At 53.1% G+C, this 16,117-nt stretch overlaps 1 protein-coding gene across 2 annotated transcripts in view; it reads right to left on the bottom strand.

The window, feature by feature from the left end:
- Nucleotides 1–15,906, bottom strand: part of LOC143783099 (uncharacterized) — a 56,955-nt gene extending 41,049 nt beyond the window's left edge. The window contains exons 1-2 of one of the 2 annotated variants that reach the window (XM_077271351.1): nt 15,633–15,906; nt 5,559–5,663 (exon numbers count right to left, since the gene is read on the bottom strand). In XM_077271351.1, the coding sequence (XP_077127466.1) occupies nt 5,559–5,663; nt 15,633–15,891 (364 nt within the window). In that variant the 5' untranslated portion in view covers nt 15,892–15,906. The remainder of the gene's footprint in view (nt 1–5,558; nt 5,664–15,632) is intronic. The other variant, XM_077271353.1, reaches the window with a different exon arrangement.
- Nucleotides 15,907–16,117: the final 211 nt, after the last annotated feature.

Below are 16,117 nucleotides of genomic sequence, written 5' to 3'. Positions count from 1 at the left end.
TCAACTGGATGTTTCTCTTCCGTTTCAGGTTGAGGTTGACGCTTCTGAGATTGGGGCAGGGGCCGTTTTGTCTCAGAGGGATCCTGTTGGTTCCTTGATGAAACCGTGTGCCTTCTTTTCCCGTAAGTTTTCGCCCGCTGAACGCAATTATGATGTCGGCAATCGGGAGTTGTTGGCTATGAAGTGGGCGTTTGAGGAGTGGCGACACCTGACCGCTGTCCAGTGGGGAAACTGTTTGTTCCTGATAGATGGACTAGTAGAGTGATTTCTGAGGTTCATTGTTCTGTGTTGGCTGGCCATCCTGGTATTTTTGGTACCAGAGATTTGGTTGGTAGGTCCTTTTGGTGGCCTTCTTTGTCACGTGATGTGCATTCTTTTGTGCAGTCCTGTGGGACTTGTGCGCGGGCCAAGCCTTGTTGTTCCCGTGCTAGTGGGTTGCTTTTGCCTTTGCCAGTCCCTGAGAGGCCCTGGACGCATATTTCTATGGATTTTATTTCTGATCTTCCGGTTTCCCAGAAGATGTCTGTCATCTGGGTTGTTTGTGACCGGTTCTCTAAGATGGTCCATTTGGTGCCTTTGCCTAAATTGCCTTCCTCTTCTGATTTGGTTCCGTTGTTTTTTCAGCATGTGGTTCGTTTGCATGGTATTCCGGAGAATATTGTGTCCGACAGAGGTTCCCAGTTTGTTTCTCGGTTTTGGCGGGCCTTTTGTGCTAAGCTGGGCATTGATTTGTCTTTTTCTTCCGCATTCCATCCTCAGACAAATGGCCAGACCGAGCGAACTAATCAGACTTTAGAAACTTATCTGAGATGCTTTGTGTCTGCTGATCAGGATGATTGGGTGGCTTTATTGCCATTGGCCGAGTTTGCCCTTAATAATCGGGCTAGTTCGGCTACCTTGGTTTCGCCCTTCTTTTGTAATTTTGGTTTTCATCCTCGTTTTTCTTCGGAGCAGGTTGAGCCTTCTGACTGTCCTGGTGTGGATTCTGTGGTTGACAGGTTGCAGCAGATTTGGGCTCATGTGGTGGACAATTTGGTATTGTCTCAGGAGGAGGCTCAACGTTTTGCTAACCGTCGTTGGTGTGTTGGTTCCCGGCTTCGGGTTGGGGATCTGGTCTGGTTGTCTTCCCGTCATGTTCCTATGAAGGTCTCTTCCCCTAAGTTTAAGCCTCACTTTATTGGTCCTCATAGGATCTCTGAGATTATTAATCCGGTGTCTTTTCGATTGGCCCTTCCGGCTTCTTTTGCTATCCATAATGTCTTCCATAGATCTTTATTGTGGAAATATGTGGTGCCCGTTGTTCCCTCTGTTGTTCCTCCGGCCCCTGTGTTGGTTGATGGGGAGTTGGAGTATGTGGTTGAGAAGATTTTGGATTCTCGCTTTTCGAGGCGGAGGCTTCAGTACCTTGTCAAATGGAAGGGTTATGGCCAGGAGGATAATTCTTGGGTTTTTGCCTCTGATGTCCATGCTGCTGATTTGGTCCGTGCCTTTCATCTGGCTCATCCTGATCGGACTGGGGGCTCTGGTGAGGGTTCGGTGACCCCTCCTCAAGGGGGGGTACTGTTGTGAATTCTGCTCTTGGGTTCCCTCCGGTGGTTGTTGATAGTAATGCAGTTGTCCCTGGGTTGCAATCCTGGGCAGGTGTCCCTGCTGATTGCAGCTCTGACTGGGATATTTAGGTGTGCAGGATTCATTAGCCCTTGCCAGTTGTCCATTGTACTTGGAGGTTTTGCATCTCTGTCTGGTTCCTCCTGCCCTGCTGCCAAATCAGCTAAGATAAGTGTCTGGTTTTGTTTCTGCAGCACACATGCCGTGTGCTTTAAAATTCAGTACTATTCAATGTTTTTTCTTGTCCAGCTTAGACTGTATTTGGATATTTCAGTCAAGTTGGATTCTCAGGAGATGCAGATATACATTCCATGTCTTTAGTTAGATGGTGGAATTTTTGTAATATCCGCTGTGGATATTTTTAGGGTTTTAATACTGACCGCTTAGTATTCTATCCTATCCTTTCCTATTTAGCTAGCGTGGCCTCTTTTGCTAAATCCTGATTTCTGCCTGCGTGTGTCTTTCCTCTAATTCTCACAGTCAATATTTGTGGGGGGCTGCCTATCCTTTGGGGTTCTGCTCTGAGGCAAGATAGAATTCCCATTTCCATCTATAGGGGTATTTAGTCCTCCGGCTGTGACGAGGTGTCTAGAATGTGTTAGGTACACCCCACGGCTACTTCTAGTTGCGGTGAGAGTTTAGGGTTTACGGTCAGTACAGGTTCCACCTACTCCTGAGAAAGTCTCATGCGGCTCCAAGGTCACCGGATTATAACACTGCCCCCAGTGTGTCCAGCCTTCTGCCCCCAGTGCTCCAGCATTCTGCCCCCAGTGTGTCCAGCATTCTGCCCCCAGTGTGTTCAGCATTCTGCCCCCAGTGTGTCCAGCCTTCTGCCCCCAGTGTGTCCAGCATTCTGCCCCAGTGTGTCCAGCATATTGCCCCCAGTGTGTCCAGCCTTCTGCCCCAGTGTGTCCAGCATTCTGCCCCCAGTGCTCCAGCATTCTGCCCCAGTGTCTCCTGCATTCTGCTCCAGTGCTCCAGCATTCTGCCCCCAGTGCTCCAGCATTCTGCCCCAGTGTGTCCTGCCTTCTGCCCCCAGTGCTCCAACATTCTGCCCCCAGTGTGTCCAGCTTTCTGCCCCTAGTGTGCCCAGCATTTTGCCTCAGCGTGTCCAGCATTCTGCCCCAGTGTGTTCAGCATTCTGCCCCTAGTGCTCCAGCATTCTGCCCCAGTGTGTCCAGCATTTCTGCCCCCAGTGTGTCCAGCATATTGCCCCCAGTGTATCCAGCATTCTGCCCCCAGTGCTCCAGCATTCTGCCCCAGTGTGTCCAGCATTCTGCCCCCAGTGCTCCATCATTCTGCCCCCAGTGCTCCAGCATTCTACCCCCAGTGTCTCCAGCATTCTACCCCCAGTGTCTTCAGCATTCTGCCCCGGGCCCCTCGGATCACCGCACTCAATAATAGAAAAAAAAAACTTCTTACCTGACCGCACTCCTGTGGCAAAGGCGAAGCTCCATCCCTCCACTCAGCTGAAGCGCGCACTTGCCGGCAAGGCGGCAACTAACACTGACGTCAGCTGCCAGCCTCCGATTGGCTGGCGGCTGTTAACTATTGACGTTCGGGCGTGGGCCCGCACCCTCACGTCAAGAGTTTTGTCGCATCGCCGCTAAGGGCTCGATTTAGCTTGCCGGTAGGGGCCCAGGGAGCAGATGAGACTGGGCCCTATATGGGCCCCCACTGCCCACCAGGCCCCATACACCAGTCAGGGCAGTAATGCCTTGATGGCGGCCCTGTGTCCTTCCATCACTGCATCCCGCACACGTGCTCCTTCCCTCACTGTGTCCCTCACACGTGCTCTTACCCTCTCTGCAGCCAGTTTTAAACATGTTTTTCTGAATAATGACATTAAATTTTGTAGGATTGTTGAGGGCCACCACTTTTTCTTCCTATATACATGTTTGCATCTCATTATGTGAGTTCCCGGGATCTGCAGGCCTGATTGCTCAGTCCAAAGTTTGGATTAAGAACAAGTTCACACACATAGATTGAATGGTGGTGGCTTTCTCCTGCTTTTTGTTTTCGCTGTAGAGGTGATCTGTACAGGGGCGAGACTAGGAACATTATTAAATGCAAAGTGGGCACTTATTGTTATAGGGGCAGTCAGGTTACTGTGACTGTCAAAGGGGCACGTGGGAAAATATTATGAAAAGTTCTCAGGCTCAAGTTCATATGAGTTCATCCAGCAGAGGGCGCATCACCGCAACTCGATGTAACTACAGTACATTCCCCTGCACTCCATTCATTCACCAAGTTTTACAGTCAGGAGCACAGCTTCATTAGCAGAGCTCCTGGCTGTAAAATGATTTAACCCCTTCAGATGGATTTACAGCGTGGGACAAGACTGTAATGACGGAAGGTATGGAATATTGTTGTTTGTTTTTTTAACTTTATTTCAGGTGACATATATATATATTTATATATATATATACCTATTCCATGTGTAGACATTTATTCTACCTATTCTATTCTGTCAGTGTGATTTTACTGTACACCACACTGAGTTGCCTGCTTTTCTTTAGAACACCGGTGCATATTTCTCGCAAGTCACACGCATGGTCCGTGTGTAATCCGTAATTTTCTCGCCCCCATAGACTTTCATTGGCGGATTTTTTGTGCAATATGCTGACAAACGCAGCATGCTGCTATTTTCTACGCCCGTAACATGCCGTATATTACGGATGCGTAATATATGGCAGATAGGAGCTGCCCCATAGAGAATCTTTGGGCCGTGTGCAATGCGTATTTTCTGGACGTATTTTCTGCGCTCATACGTCCGTAAAACTTGCTAGTGTGACGCCGGCCTTAAGGTGTGTCATCTAGTTGTACTCAAGGTTGCCTGGTTAGGGGCCCACTCAGAAGTTTCGCACCCCCTGAACTAAGACCCTATCTATGCCTCTGGTGCAAAGGGATATTCCACCTATTAACCCTTACTCTGAGTTGCACCTAGCCGTGGAAGTTGGCAGCCTAAAAGCGCAAATGGCCAATGAAAGCTTAAAATCCCGGAAATGGCATTAGTTAAATCACGGGGGTCCGCGTCCGCCTCTGGTATCTAGACAGTGACACCTGCATGGAGGTGTCATCTGCCCTAACTATGCCCGGAAGTGACCATGGAACGCAATGTGCTCTCCAAATCACAGATGCGTTCCACGTCCGGGGTAGTGGTGGCCATAGAGAGGTGGGGCGCACATGGTCAAGAGGCGATCAAAACATCGTATCTCCCCAAAAAGGTACCAATAAAAACATCAGCTCAAGCCTCAAAAATAAACCCTCACCCGGCCCCAGATCACGAAAACTGGAGACACTACGGGTCTCGGAAAATGGCGACAAGTGAAATTTTTATTTATTTTTTTCCACGACTTAAATTAAAAGAACCTAGACATGTTTGGTATCTGCAAACTCACAATGACCTGGGGAATCATATTGCCAGGTCAGATTTAGCTTTTATCTATGAGTGAACATGGTAAGTAAAAAAAATACAAAAACAGTTGTGGAATTGCACTATTTTTGCAATTTCACCGCATTTGGAATTTTGTTCTCATTTTCCATTTCATTACATAATACAATGAATGGTGTCACTCAAATGTACAACTCTTCCCGCAAAAAACAAGCCCTCACACGGCTATAGTGACTGAAAAATAAAAAAGTTCTGGCTCTGGGAAGAAGGGGAGCAAAAAATGGTAAATCGTCAGGTGATGAAGAAGTTGTGAACTAATAAAATCCCGTTTTATGCAGTGCGATTTCTGCAACGGAGCGTTCGGCCGTTGTGGCCCGGCCATTGTGACCCGACCGTTGTGACCCGGCCGTTGTGACCCGGCCGTTGTGACCCGGCCGTTGTGACCCGGCCGTTGTGACCCGACCGTTGTGACCCGGCCATTGTGACCCGACCGTTGTGACCCGGCCATTGTGACCCGACCGTTGTGACCCGGCCGTTGTGAACGTTGTGCACTTACTTCTTGCTGTCCCGCAGTACGGGGTGGACCCACTGCAGTTTGTCACCGTCATACAGGAGTCATCACTGAGCGCCATAGTGCAGGTGTAGCAGAGCGCGGCGGAGCCTGAAAGCAAAAGAGCAACAATCATGGTCGACACAGACAAGACTGACCGCAGCGACTTGCGGGGTTCTTACCTCACTGGATACAGCACCCCTCTAAGGGGAGAACAGAAACATCTACAGAGAGGAGAACAGCGACATCCACAGTGCCCCACAGAGAGAACAGTGACATCTACAGCACCCCACAGAGAGGAGAACAGCGACATCTACAGCGCCCCACAGAGAGGAGAACAGCGACATCTACAGCGCCCCACAGAGAGGAGAACAGCGACATCTACAGCGCCCCACAGAGAGGAGAACAGCGACATCTACAGCGCCCCACAGAGAGGAGAACAGCGACATCTACAGCGCCCCACAGAGAGGGGATCAGCGACATCTACAGTGCCCCACAGAGAGGAGAACAGGGACATCTACAGCGCCCCACCGAGAGGGGAGAACAGGGACATCCACAGCTCTCCACAGAGAGGAGAACAGCAACATTCACAGCCCCCCACAGAGGGGAGAACAGCGACATCCACAGAGAGAACAGCGACATCCACAGTGCCCCACAGAGAGGAGAACAGCGACATCCACAGCGCCCCACAGAGAGGAGAACAGAGACATCCACAGCCCCCCACAAAGAGGAGAACAGCGACATCCACAGTGCCCCACAGAGAGGAGATCAGCGACATCTACAGCACCCCACAGAGAGGGGAGAACAGGGACATCCACACCCCCCACAGAGGGGAGAACAGGGACATCCACAGCCCCGCACAGAGGGGAGAACAGGGACATCTACAGCCCCCCACAGAGGGGAGAACAGGGACATCTACAGCCCCCCACAGAGGGGAGAACAGGGACATCTACAGCCCCCACAGAGGGGAGAACAGGGACATCCACAGCCCCCACAGAGAGGAGAACAGGGACATCTACAGCGCCCCACAGAGAGGGGAGAACAGCAACATTCACAGCCCCCCACAGAGGGGAGAACAGGGACATCCACAGTGCCCCACAGAGAGGAGATCAGCGACATCTACAGCACCCCACAGAGAGGGGAGAACAGGGACATCCACAGCCCCGCACAGAGGGGAGAACAGGGACATCCACAGCCCCCCACAGAGGGGAGAACAGGGACATCTACAGCCCCCCACAGAGGGGAGAACAGGGACATCTACAGCCCCCCACAGAGGGGAGAACAGGGACATCCACAGCCCCCACAGAGAGGAGAACAGGGACATCTACAGCGCCCCACAGAGAGGGGAGAACAGCAACATTCACAGCCCCCCACAGAGGGGAGAACAGCGACATCCACAGTGCCCCACACAGAGGAGAATAGCGACATCCACAGCGCCCCACAGAGAGGAGAACAGCGACATCCACAGTGCCCCACAGAGAGGAGATCAGCGACATCTACAGCACCCCACAGAGGGGAGAACAGCGACATCTACAGCACCCCACAGAGAGGGGAGAACAGGGACATCCACACCCCCCACAGAGGGGAGAACAGGGACATCCACAGCCCCGCACAGAGGGGAGAACAGGGACATCCACAGCCCCCCACAGAGGGGAGAACAGGGACATCTACAGCCCCCCACAGAGGGGAGAACAGGGACATCCACAGCCCCCCACAGAGAGGAGAACAGGGACATCTACAGCACCCCACAGAGAGGGGAGAACAGGGACATCCACAGCACCCCACAGAGAGGAGAACAGCGACATCTACAGCGCCCCACAGAGAGAACAGCGACATCCACAGCGCCCCACAGAGAGGAGAAAAGCAACATCCACAGTGCCCCACAGAGAGGAGAACAGAGACATCCACAGCCCCCCACAGAGAGGAGAACAGCGACATCTACAGCACCCCACAGAGAGGGGAGAACAGGGACATCCACACCCCCCACAGAGGGGAGAACAGGGACATCCACAGCCCCGCACAGAGAGGAGAACAGGGTCATCTACAGCGCCCCACAGAGGGGAGAACAGGGACATCCACAGCCCCCCACAGAGGGGAGAACAGGGACATCTACAGCCCCCCACAGAGGGGAGAACAGGGACATCCACAGCTCTCCACAGAGAGGAGAACAGGGACATCCACAGCCCCGCACAGAGGGGAGAACAGGGACATCCACAGCCCCCCACAGAGGGGAGAACAGGGACATCTACAGCCCCCCACAGAGGGGAGAACAGGGACATCCACAGCCCCCCACAGAGAGGAGAACAGGGACATCTACAGCACCCCACAGAGAGGGGAGAACAGGGACATCCACAGCTCTCCACAGAGAGGAGAACAGCAACATTCACAGCCCCCCACAGAGGGGAGAACAGCAACATCCACAGTGCCCCACAGAGAGGAGAACAGCGACATCTACAGCACCCCACAGAGAGGGGAGAACAGGGACATCCACACCCCCCACAGAGGGGAGAACAGGGACATCCACAGCCCCGCACAGAGAGGAGAACAGGAACATCTACAGCCCCCCACAGAGGGGAGAACAGGGACATCCACAGCCCCCCACAGAGGGGGAAAAAAAAAACATCTATAGCGCCCCACAGAGAGGAGAACAGCGACATCTACAGCACCCCACAGAGAGGGGAGAACAGGGACATCCACACCCCCCACAGAGGGGAGAATAGGGACATCCACAGCCCCGCACAGAGAGGAGAACAGGGTCATCTACAGCGCCCCACAGAGGGGAGAACAGGGACATCCACAGCCCCCCACAGAGGGGAGAACAGGGACATCCACACCCCCCACAGAGGGGAGAACAGGGACATCCACAGCCCCGCACAGAGAGGAGAACAGGGTCATCTACAGCGCCCCACAGAGGGGAGAACAGCAACATCCACAGCGCCCCACAGAGGGGAGAACAGGGAAATCCACAGCGCCCCACAGAGGGGAGAACAGGGAAATCCACAGCACCCCACAGAGGGGAGAACAGGGACATCCACAGCACCCCACAGAGAGGAGAACAGGGTCATCTACAGCGCCCCACAGAGGGGAGAACAGGGACATCCACAGCCCCCCACAGAGGGGAGAACAGGGACATCCACACCCCCCACAGAGGGGAGAACAGGGACATCCACAGCCCCGCACAGAGAGGAGAACAGGGTCATCTACAGCGCCCCACAGAGGGGAGAACAGCGACATCCACAGTGCCCCACAGAGAGGAGAACAGCGACATCTACAGCGCCCCACAGAGGGGAGAACAGCGACATCCACAGTGCCCCACAGAGAGGAGAACAGCGACATCTACAGCGCCCCACAGAGAGGAGATCAGCGACATCTACAGCACCCCACAGAGAGGAGAACAGCGACATCCACAGCGCCCCACAGAGAGGAGAACAGCGACATCCACAGCCCCCCACAGAGAGGAGAACAGCGACATCTACAGCGCCCCACAGAGGGGAGAACAGCGACATCCACAGTGCCCCACAGAGAGGAGAACAGCGACATCTACAGCGCCCCACAGAGGGGAGAACAGGGACATCCACAGCCCCCCACAGAGGGGAGAACAGGGACATCCACACCCCCCACAGAGGGGAGAACAGGGACATCCACAGCCCCGCACAGAGAGGAGAACAGGGTCATCTACAGCGCCCCACAGAGGGGAGAACAGCAACATCCACAGCGCCCCACAGAGGGGAGAACAGGGAAATCCACAGCGCCCCACAGAGGGGAGAACAGGGAAATCCACAGCACCCCACAGAGGGGAGAACAGGGACATCCACAGCACCCCACAGAGAGGAGAACAGCGACATCCACAGCCCCCCACAGAGAGGAGAACAGCGACATCTACAGCGCCCCACAGAGGGGAGAACAGCGACATCCACAGTGCCCCACAGAGAGGAGAACAGAGACATCCACAGCCCCCCACAGAGAGGAGAACAGCGACATCTACAGCGCCCCACAGAGGGGAGAACAGCGACATCCACAGTGCCCCACAGAGAGGAGAACAGCGACATCTACAGCGCCCCACAGAGGGGAGAACAGGGAAATCTACAGCACCCCACAGAGGGGAGAACAGGGACATCCACAGCACCCCACAGAGAGGAGAACAGCGACATCCACAGCGCCCCACAGAGAGGAGAATAGCGACATCCACAGTGCCCCACAGAGGGGAGAACAGCGACATCTACAGCACCCCACAGAGAGGGGAGAACAGGGACATCCACAGCTCTCCACAGAGAGGAGAACAGGGTCATCTACAGCGCCCCACAGAGGGGAGAACAGGGACATCCACAGCCCCCCACAGAGGGGAGAACAGGGACATCTACAGCCCCCCACAGAGGGGAGAACAGGGACATCCACAGCCCCCCACAGAGGGGGAAAAAAATAACATCTATAGTGCCCCACAGAGGGGAGAACAGCAACATCCACCGCGCCCCACAGAGGGGAGAACAGGGAAATCCACAGCGCCCCAAAGAGGGGAGAACAGGGAAATCCACAGCCCCCCACAGAGGGGAGAACAGGGAAATCCACAGCCCCCCACAGAGGGGAGAACAGGGACATCCACAGCGCCCCACAGAGGGGAGAACAGGGAAATCCACAGCCCCCCACAGAGGGGAGAACAGGGACATCCACAGCGCCCCACAGAGGGGAGAACAGGGAAATCCACAGCCCCCCACAGAGGGGAGAACAGGGACATCCACAGCGCCCCACAGAGGGGAGAACAGGGAAATCCACAGCGCCCCACAGAGGGGAGAACAGGGAAATCTACAGCACCCCACAGAGGGGAGAACAGGGACATCCACAGCGCCCCACAGAGAGGAGAACAGAGACATCCACAGCGCCCCACAGAGAGGAGAACAGAGACATCCACAGCGCCCCACAGAGGGGAGAACAGCGACATCCACACCCCCCACAGAGAGGAGAATAGCGACATCCACAGCGCCCCACAGAGAGGAGAACAGCGACATCCACAGCGCCCCACAGAGAGGAGAACAGCGACATCTACAGCGCCCCACAGAGGGGAGAACAGCGACATCCACACCCCCCACAGAGGGGAGAACAGGGACATCCACAGCCCCGCACAGAGAGGAGAACAGGGTCATCTACAGCGCCCCACAGAGGGGAGAACAGGGACATCTACAGCCCCCCACAGAGGGGGAAAAAAATAACATCTATAGTGCCCCACAGAGGGGAGAACAGCAACATCCACAGCGCCCCACAGAGGGGAGAACAGGGAAATCCACAGCGCCCCACAGAGGGGAGAATAGCGACATCCACAGCGCCCCACAGAGAGGAGAACAGCGACATCCACAGCGCCCCACAGAGAGGAGAACAGCGACATCTACAGCGCCCCACAGAGGGGAGAACAGCAACATCCACAGCGCCCCACAGAGGGGAGAACAGGGACATCCACAGCGCCCCACAGAGGGGAGAACAGGGACATCCACAGCCCCGCACAGAGAGGAGAACAGGGACATCCACAGCCCCCCACAGAGGGGAGAACAGGGACATCCACAGCCCCCCACAGAGGGGTGAACAGGGACATCCACAGCGCCCCACAGAGAGGAGAACAGAGACATCCACAGCGCCCCACAGAGGGGAGAACAGCGACATCCACACCCCCCACAGAGAGGAGAATCATACCTCCCAACCGTCCCGATTTCAGCGGGACAGTCCCGCTTTGGCACCGGGGTCCCGCTGTCCCGCTTCGGGCATTTAAAATCCCGAATTTGCGGCCGCCGGTGAAGCCCCGCCCACTTCCGGGACGTAGAGAGAGCCAGCCTGTTTTTTTTTTTTTTTTTATAAAAGCTGCCTCCTGACCGCCCGCGCAACACCCCCCCCCCCCCCCCCGCCCCCGCCCCCTGTGCGGCGCTGCCACGCTGAAGGAGAGAGCCTGCAGCAATCAAGAAGAAAGGTCAGCGATTCACTACCTCTGGCTGTGTGTGCACGGAGCTCCGGCTTCTGCTCTTAGCTGCTATCCCGGCAGAGAAGGAGACGGGGGAGGTGCCGGGATAGTGCAGAGCTGTGAGCAGGAGACTGAAGACTTCAGCAGAGAGCTGCACATGGACATCAGCCGCCCCTGCATCACAGAGGAGATTGTGTGTGTGTGATGTGTGTGATGGCTGCGTGTGTGTGTGTGTGTGATGGCTGCGTGTGTGTGTGATGGCTGCGTGTGTGTGTGTGTGTGTGTGATGGCTGCGTGTGTGTGTGTGATGGCTGGGTGTGTGTGTGTGATGGCTGTGTGTGTGTGATGGCTGCGTGTGTGTGTGTGATGGCTGCGTGTGTGTGTGTGTGATGGCTGCGTGTGTGTGTGATGGCTGCGTGTGTGTGTGTGTGTGTGATGGCTGCGTGTGTGTGTGTGATGGCTGGGTGTGTGTGTGTGATGGCTGTGTGTGTGTGATGGCTGCGTGTGTGTGTGATGGCTGCGTGTGTGTGTGTGTGATGGCTGCGTGTGTGTGTGTGATGGCTGTGTGTGTGTGATGGCTGTGTGTGTGATGGCTGTGTGTGTGTGATGGCTGTGTGTGTGTGATGGCTGCGTGTGTGTGTGTGTGATGGCTGCGTGTGTGTGTGTGATGGCTGTGTGTGTGTGATGGCTGTGTGTGTGTGATGGCTGTGTGTGTGTGATGGCTGTGTGTGTGTGATGGCTGCGTGTGTGATGGCTGCGTGTGTGATGGCTGCGTGTGTGATGGCTGCGCGCGTGTGTGTGTGTGATGGCTGCGTGTGTGTGATGGCTGCGTGTGTGTGTGATGGCTGCGTGTGTGTGTGTGTGTGTGATGGCTGCGTGTGTGTGATGGCTGTGTGTGTGTGTGTGATGGCTGCGTGTGTGTGATGGCTGCGTGTGTGTGTGTGATGGCTGCGTGTGTGTGTGTGATGGCTGCGTGTGTGTGTGATGGCTGCGTGTGTGTGTGATGGCTGCGTGTGTGTGTGATGGCTGCGTGTGTGTGTGTGTGATGGCTGCGTGTGTGTGTGTGTGTGATGGCTGCGTGTGTGTGTGTGTGTGATGGCTGCGTGTGTATGTGTGATGGCTGCGTGTGTGTGTGATGGCTGCGTGTGTGATGCATTTGTGTCAAAGCTGCATGTGTTTGTGAGCTGCGTGCGTGTGTGAGCTGCGTGCGTGTGTGAGCTGCGTGCGTGTGTGAGCTGCGTGCGTGTGAGCTGCGTGCCTGTGTGTGAGCTGCGTGCCTGTATGTCATTATACAGTATGGAGCATCATGTGTGGTCATTATACAATATGGAGCATCATGTGCGGTCATTATACAGTATGGAGCATCATGTGCGGTCATTATACAGTATGGAGCATCATGTGCGGTCATTATACAGTATGGAGCATCATGTGCGGTCATTAGACAGTATGGAGCATCATGTGCGGCCATTATACAGTATGGAGCATCATGTGCGGTCATTATACAATATGGAGCATCATGTGCGGTCATTATACAGTATGGAGCATCATGTGCGGTCATTAGACAGTATGGAGCATCATGTGCGGCCATTATACAGTATGGAGCATCATGTGCGGTCATTATACAGTATGGAGCATCATGTGCGGTCATTATACAGTATGGAGCATCATGTGTGGCCATTATACAGTATGGAGCATCATGTGCGGTCATTATACAGTATGGAGCATCATGTGCAGTCATTATACAGTATGGAGCATCATGTGCAGCCAGTATACAGTATGGAGCACCATGTGCAGTCATTATACAGTATTGAGCATCATGTGCGGTCATTATACAGTATGGAGCATCATGTGTGGTCATTATACAATATGGAGCATCATGTGCGGTCATTATACAGTATGGAGCATCATTTGCGGTCATACAGTATGGAGCATCATGTGCGGTCATTATACAGTATGGAGCATCATGTGCGGTCATTATACAGTCTGGAGCATCATGTGCGGTCATTATACAGTATGGAGCATCATTTGCGGTCATACAGTATGGAGCATCATGTGCGGTCATTATACAGTATGGAGCATCATGTGCAGTCATTATACAGTATGGAGCATCATGTGCGGTCATTATACACTATGGAGCATCATGTGCGGTCATACAGTATGGAGCATCATGTGTGTTCATTATACAGTATGGAGCATCATGTGCGGTCATTATACACTATGGAGCATCATGTGCGGTCATTATACACTATGGAGCATCATGTGCGGTCATACAGTATGGAGCATCATGTGTGTTCATTATACAGTATGGAGCGTCATGTGTGTTCATTATATATTATGGAGCGTCATGTGTGGTCATTATATATTATGGAGCGTCATGTGTGGTCATCGTACAGTATGGAGCATCATGTGTGGCCATTATACAGTATGGGGCACTGTGTGGCCATATTTTTTTGTTTATAATTATTGTATATGAAACAGTGTGATCGGCAGTGCTAAATGGGTGTGGTTGGGATGTGGATATGGGTGTGACTAATTATGAATGGGTGTGGTCAGAGGCGTGGCCTAAAATTTGCCGCGGCGCGCAAAGCGCGCCGCAAACTTTGTCCCTCTTTCCCATCTTCAAAAGTTGGGAGGTATGGGAGAATAGCGACATCCACAGCGCCCCACAGAGAGGAGAACAGCGACATCCACAGCGCCCCACAGAGAGGAGAACAGCGACATCTACAGCGCCCCACAGAGGGGAGAACAGCGACATCCACACCCCCCACAGAGGGGAGAACAGGGACATCCACAGCCCCGCACAGAGAGGAGAACAGGGTCATCTACAGCGCCCCACAGAGGGGAGAACAGGGACATCTACAGCCCCCCACAGAGGGGAGAACAGGGACATCCACAGCCCCGCACAGAGAGGAGAACAGGGACATCCACAGCCCCCCACAGAGGGGAGAACAGGGACATCCACAGCCCCCCACAGAGGGGTGAACAGGGACATCCACAAGGCCTCACAGAGGGGAGAACATCGACATCCACAGCGCCCCACAGAGGGGACAATAACGACATCCACAGCGCCCCACAGAGGGGAGAATAATGACAATCACAGCGCCCCACAGAGGGGAGAACATCGACATCCACAGCGCCCACAGAGGGGACAATAGGGACATCCACAGCGCCCCACAGAGAGGAGAACAATGACATCCACTGTTAGTACTGTGGATATCACTGTTATTATGGGGACACTGGATATCACTGTTATTATGTGGTGTTATGGGGGCGCAGTGGATGTCACTTATTATGAGGCACTGTGGATATTACTGTTATTGTGGGGGAGCTCATGACATTCATGGTGCCTGAAGACCAGGAGATTTTTCGATTGGGCAGAGCAGTTATTTGTTGTCAAAGCAGTAATGACAAGACCAGTCTGGTCACATAGATGACCTTGTGCCTAGAACAAGCATTAAATCCAAAACATCAAAATAACACAAACTGGTTCCTAACACAACAAAAGCTGCATGATACACTGTGCCGGAATGTCTCCTCTAGATACCACTGGTCATAGATCCAGTTCAGTAGCATTAAGTGTACCGATATCTCTCCTGCTCAGAAATCCTTCATGTCAACGTGTTTCTTCCACCATCTGGAAGCTCTGTATCAGAAAACAAGGAACGGTAGAACCACTTTGAGGGTTACGTCACTCTTATCTATCATGGATGGACACTAAAGGCAGAAGAACAAGCACCAAGTTAATTTTTTCCTAGGATGGGGCAGGGTCTTGATGATGGACTATCTATGCCCTAGTCTACCTTCCAGGATTTCTAGCAACCAGCAAGATGTACTATAGTGTAGACATATAATCTCTGCTCATGCCTTCTCGATGACCATTAATGTGTCCTCCACCATCTGGAAGCTTTGTATCAGAATACAGATTCTACATCTAATCAGATGTTCAGAGATCATATTTAAATGCCTCTGGCCGTGTAGATCCATGAGGAACAATAACAACTCCAAGAAGAACTTTAGTAAGTTGAAGGAACTTCCAATGTCCTGGATGAATTGGGACTCAGGACTACTTATCACCTTCAGGATTACACTATCTGCCTTTTTCCTTCCTTACTACATTAGTCACATACCCACAGCCTTACCTAGTTGGGCCATGCTGAGCAGCAACACGACGCTAACCACAAGGGTCACCATCTTCTGTAGAGCCAAGTTCTTCGAGTGTTCCTTGAGAAGATTATTGGCCAACTGAGGCATGTGACAACTGAAATAGGGTTTTATGTGAACAGGATAGACCAGATTTTTTTTTTTGCTTGTTTCTTCCATTTTCTGCATATTTTTGTGCGTCAGTGATAAGTAGGTGTGACCTTCATCCTGGTGACCTCTCCCACCTGCTGACTCCATTGTGTCGAATCACTCCCTTCCTTTTACAAACACGACAGATCTATATTAATGTAGGCTTTAGGTAAAGTGAGATATTTCTGACCGGTCCATACATTATTTGTATGTAATATTATATAATGAGGGTCGATGTTCAGGATTGGCAGGATAATGTGGCTCGGAGATGCCAGGAGAGGTGGCCTTGACTCTACCTCTAGGGTGGTAATAATATCACGGTAATAATATTCTC

The sequence above is a fragment of the Ranitomeya variabilis genome, chromosome 6 (assembly GCF_051348905.1).
Source record: "Ranitomeya variabilis isolate aRanVar5 chromosome 6, aRanVar5.hap1, whole genome shotgun sequence".
NCBI classification, from domain to species: Eukaryota; Metazoa; Chordata; class Amphibia; order Anura; family Dendrobatidae; genus Ranitomeya; species Ranitomeya variabilis.
Note: the sequence above shows the minus strand (reverse complement) of the source record. Positions and strands in the feature narration are given on the sequence as shown.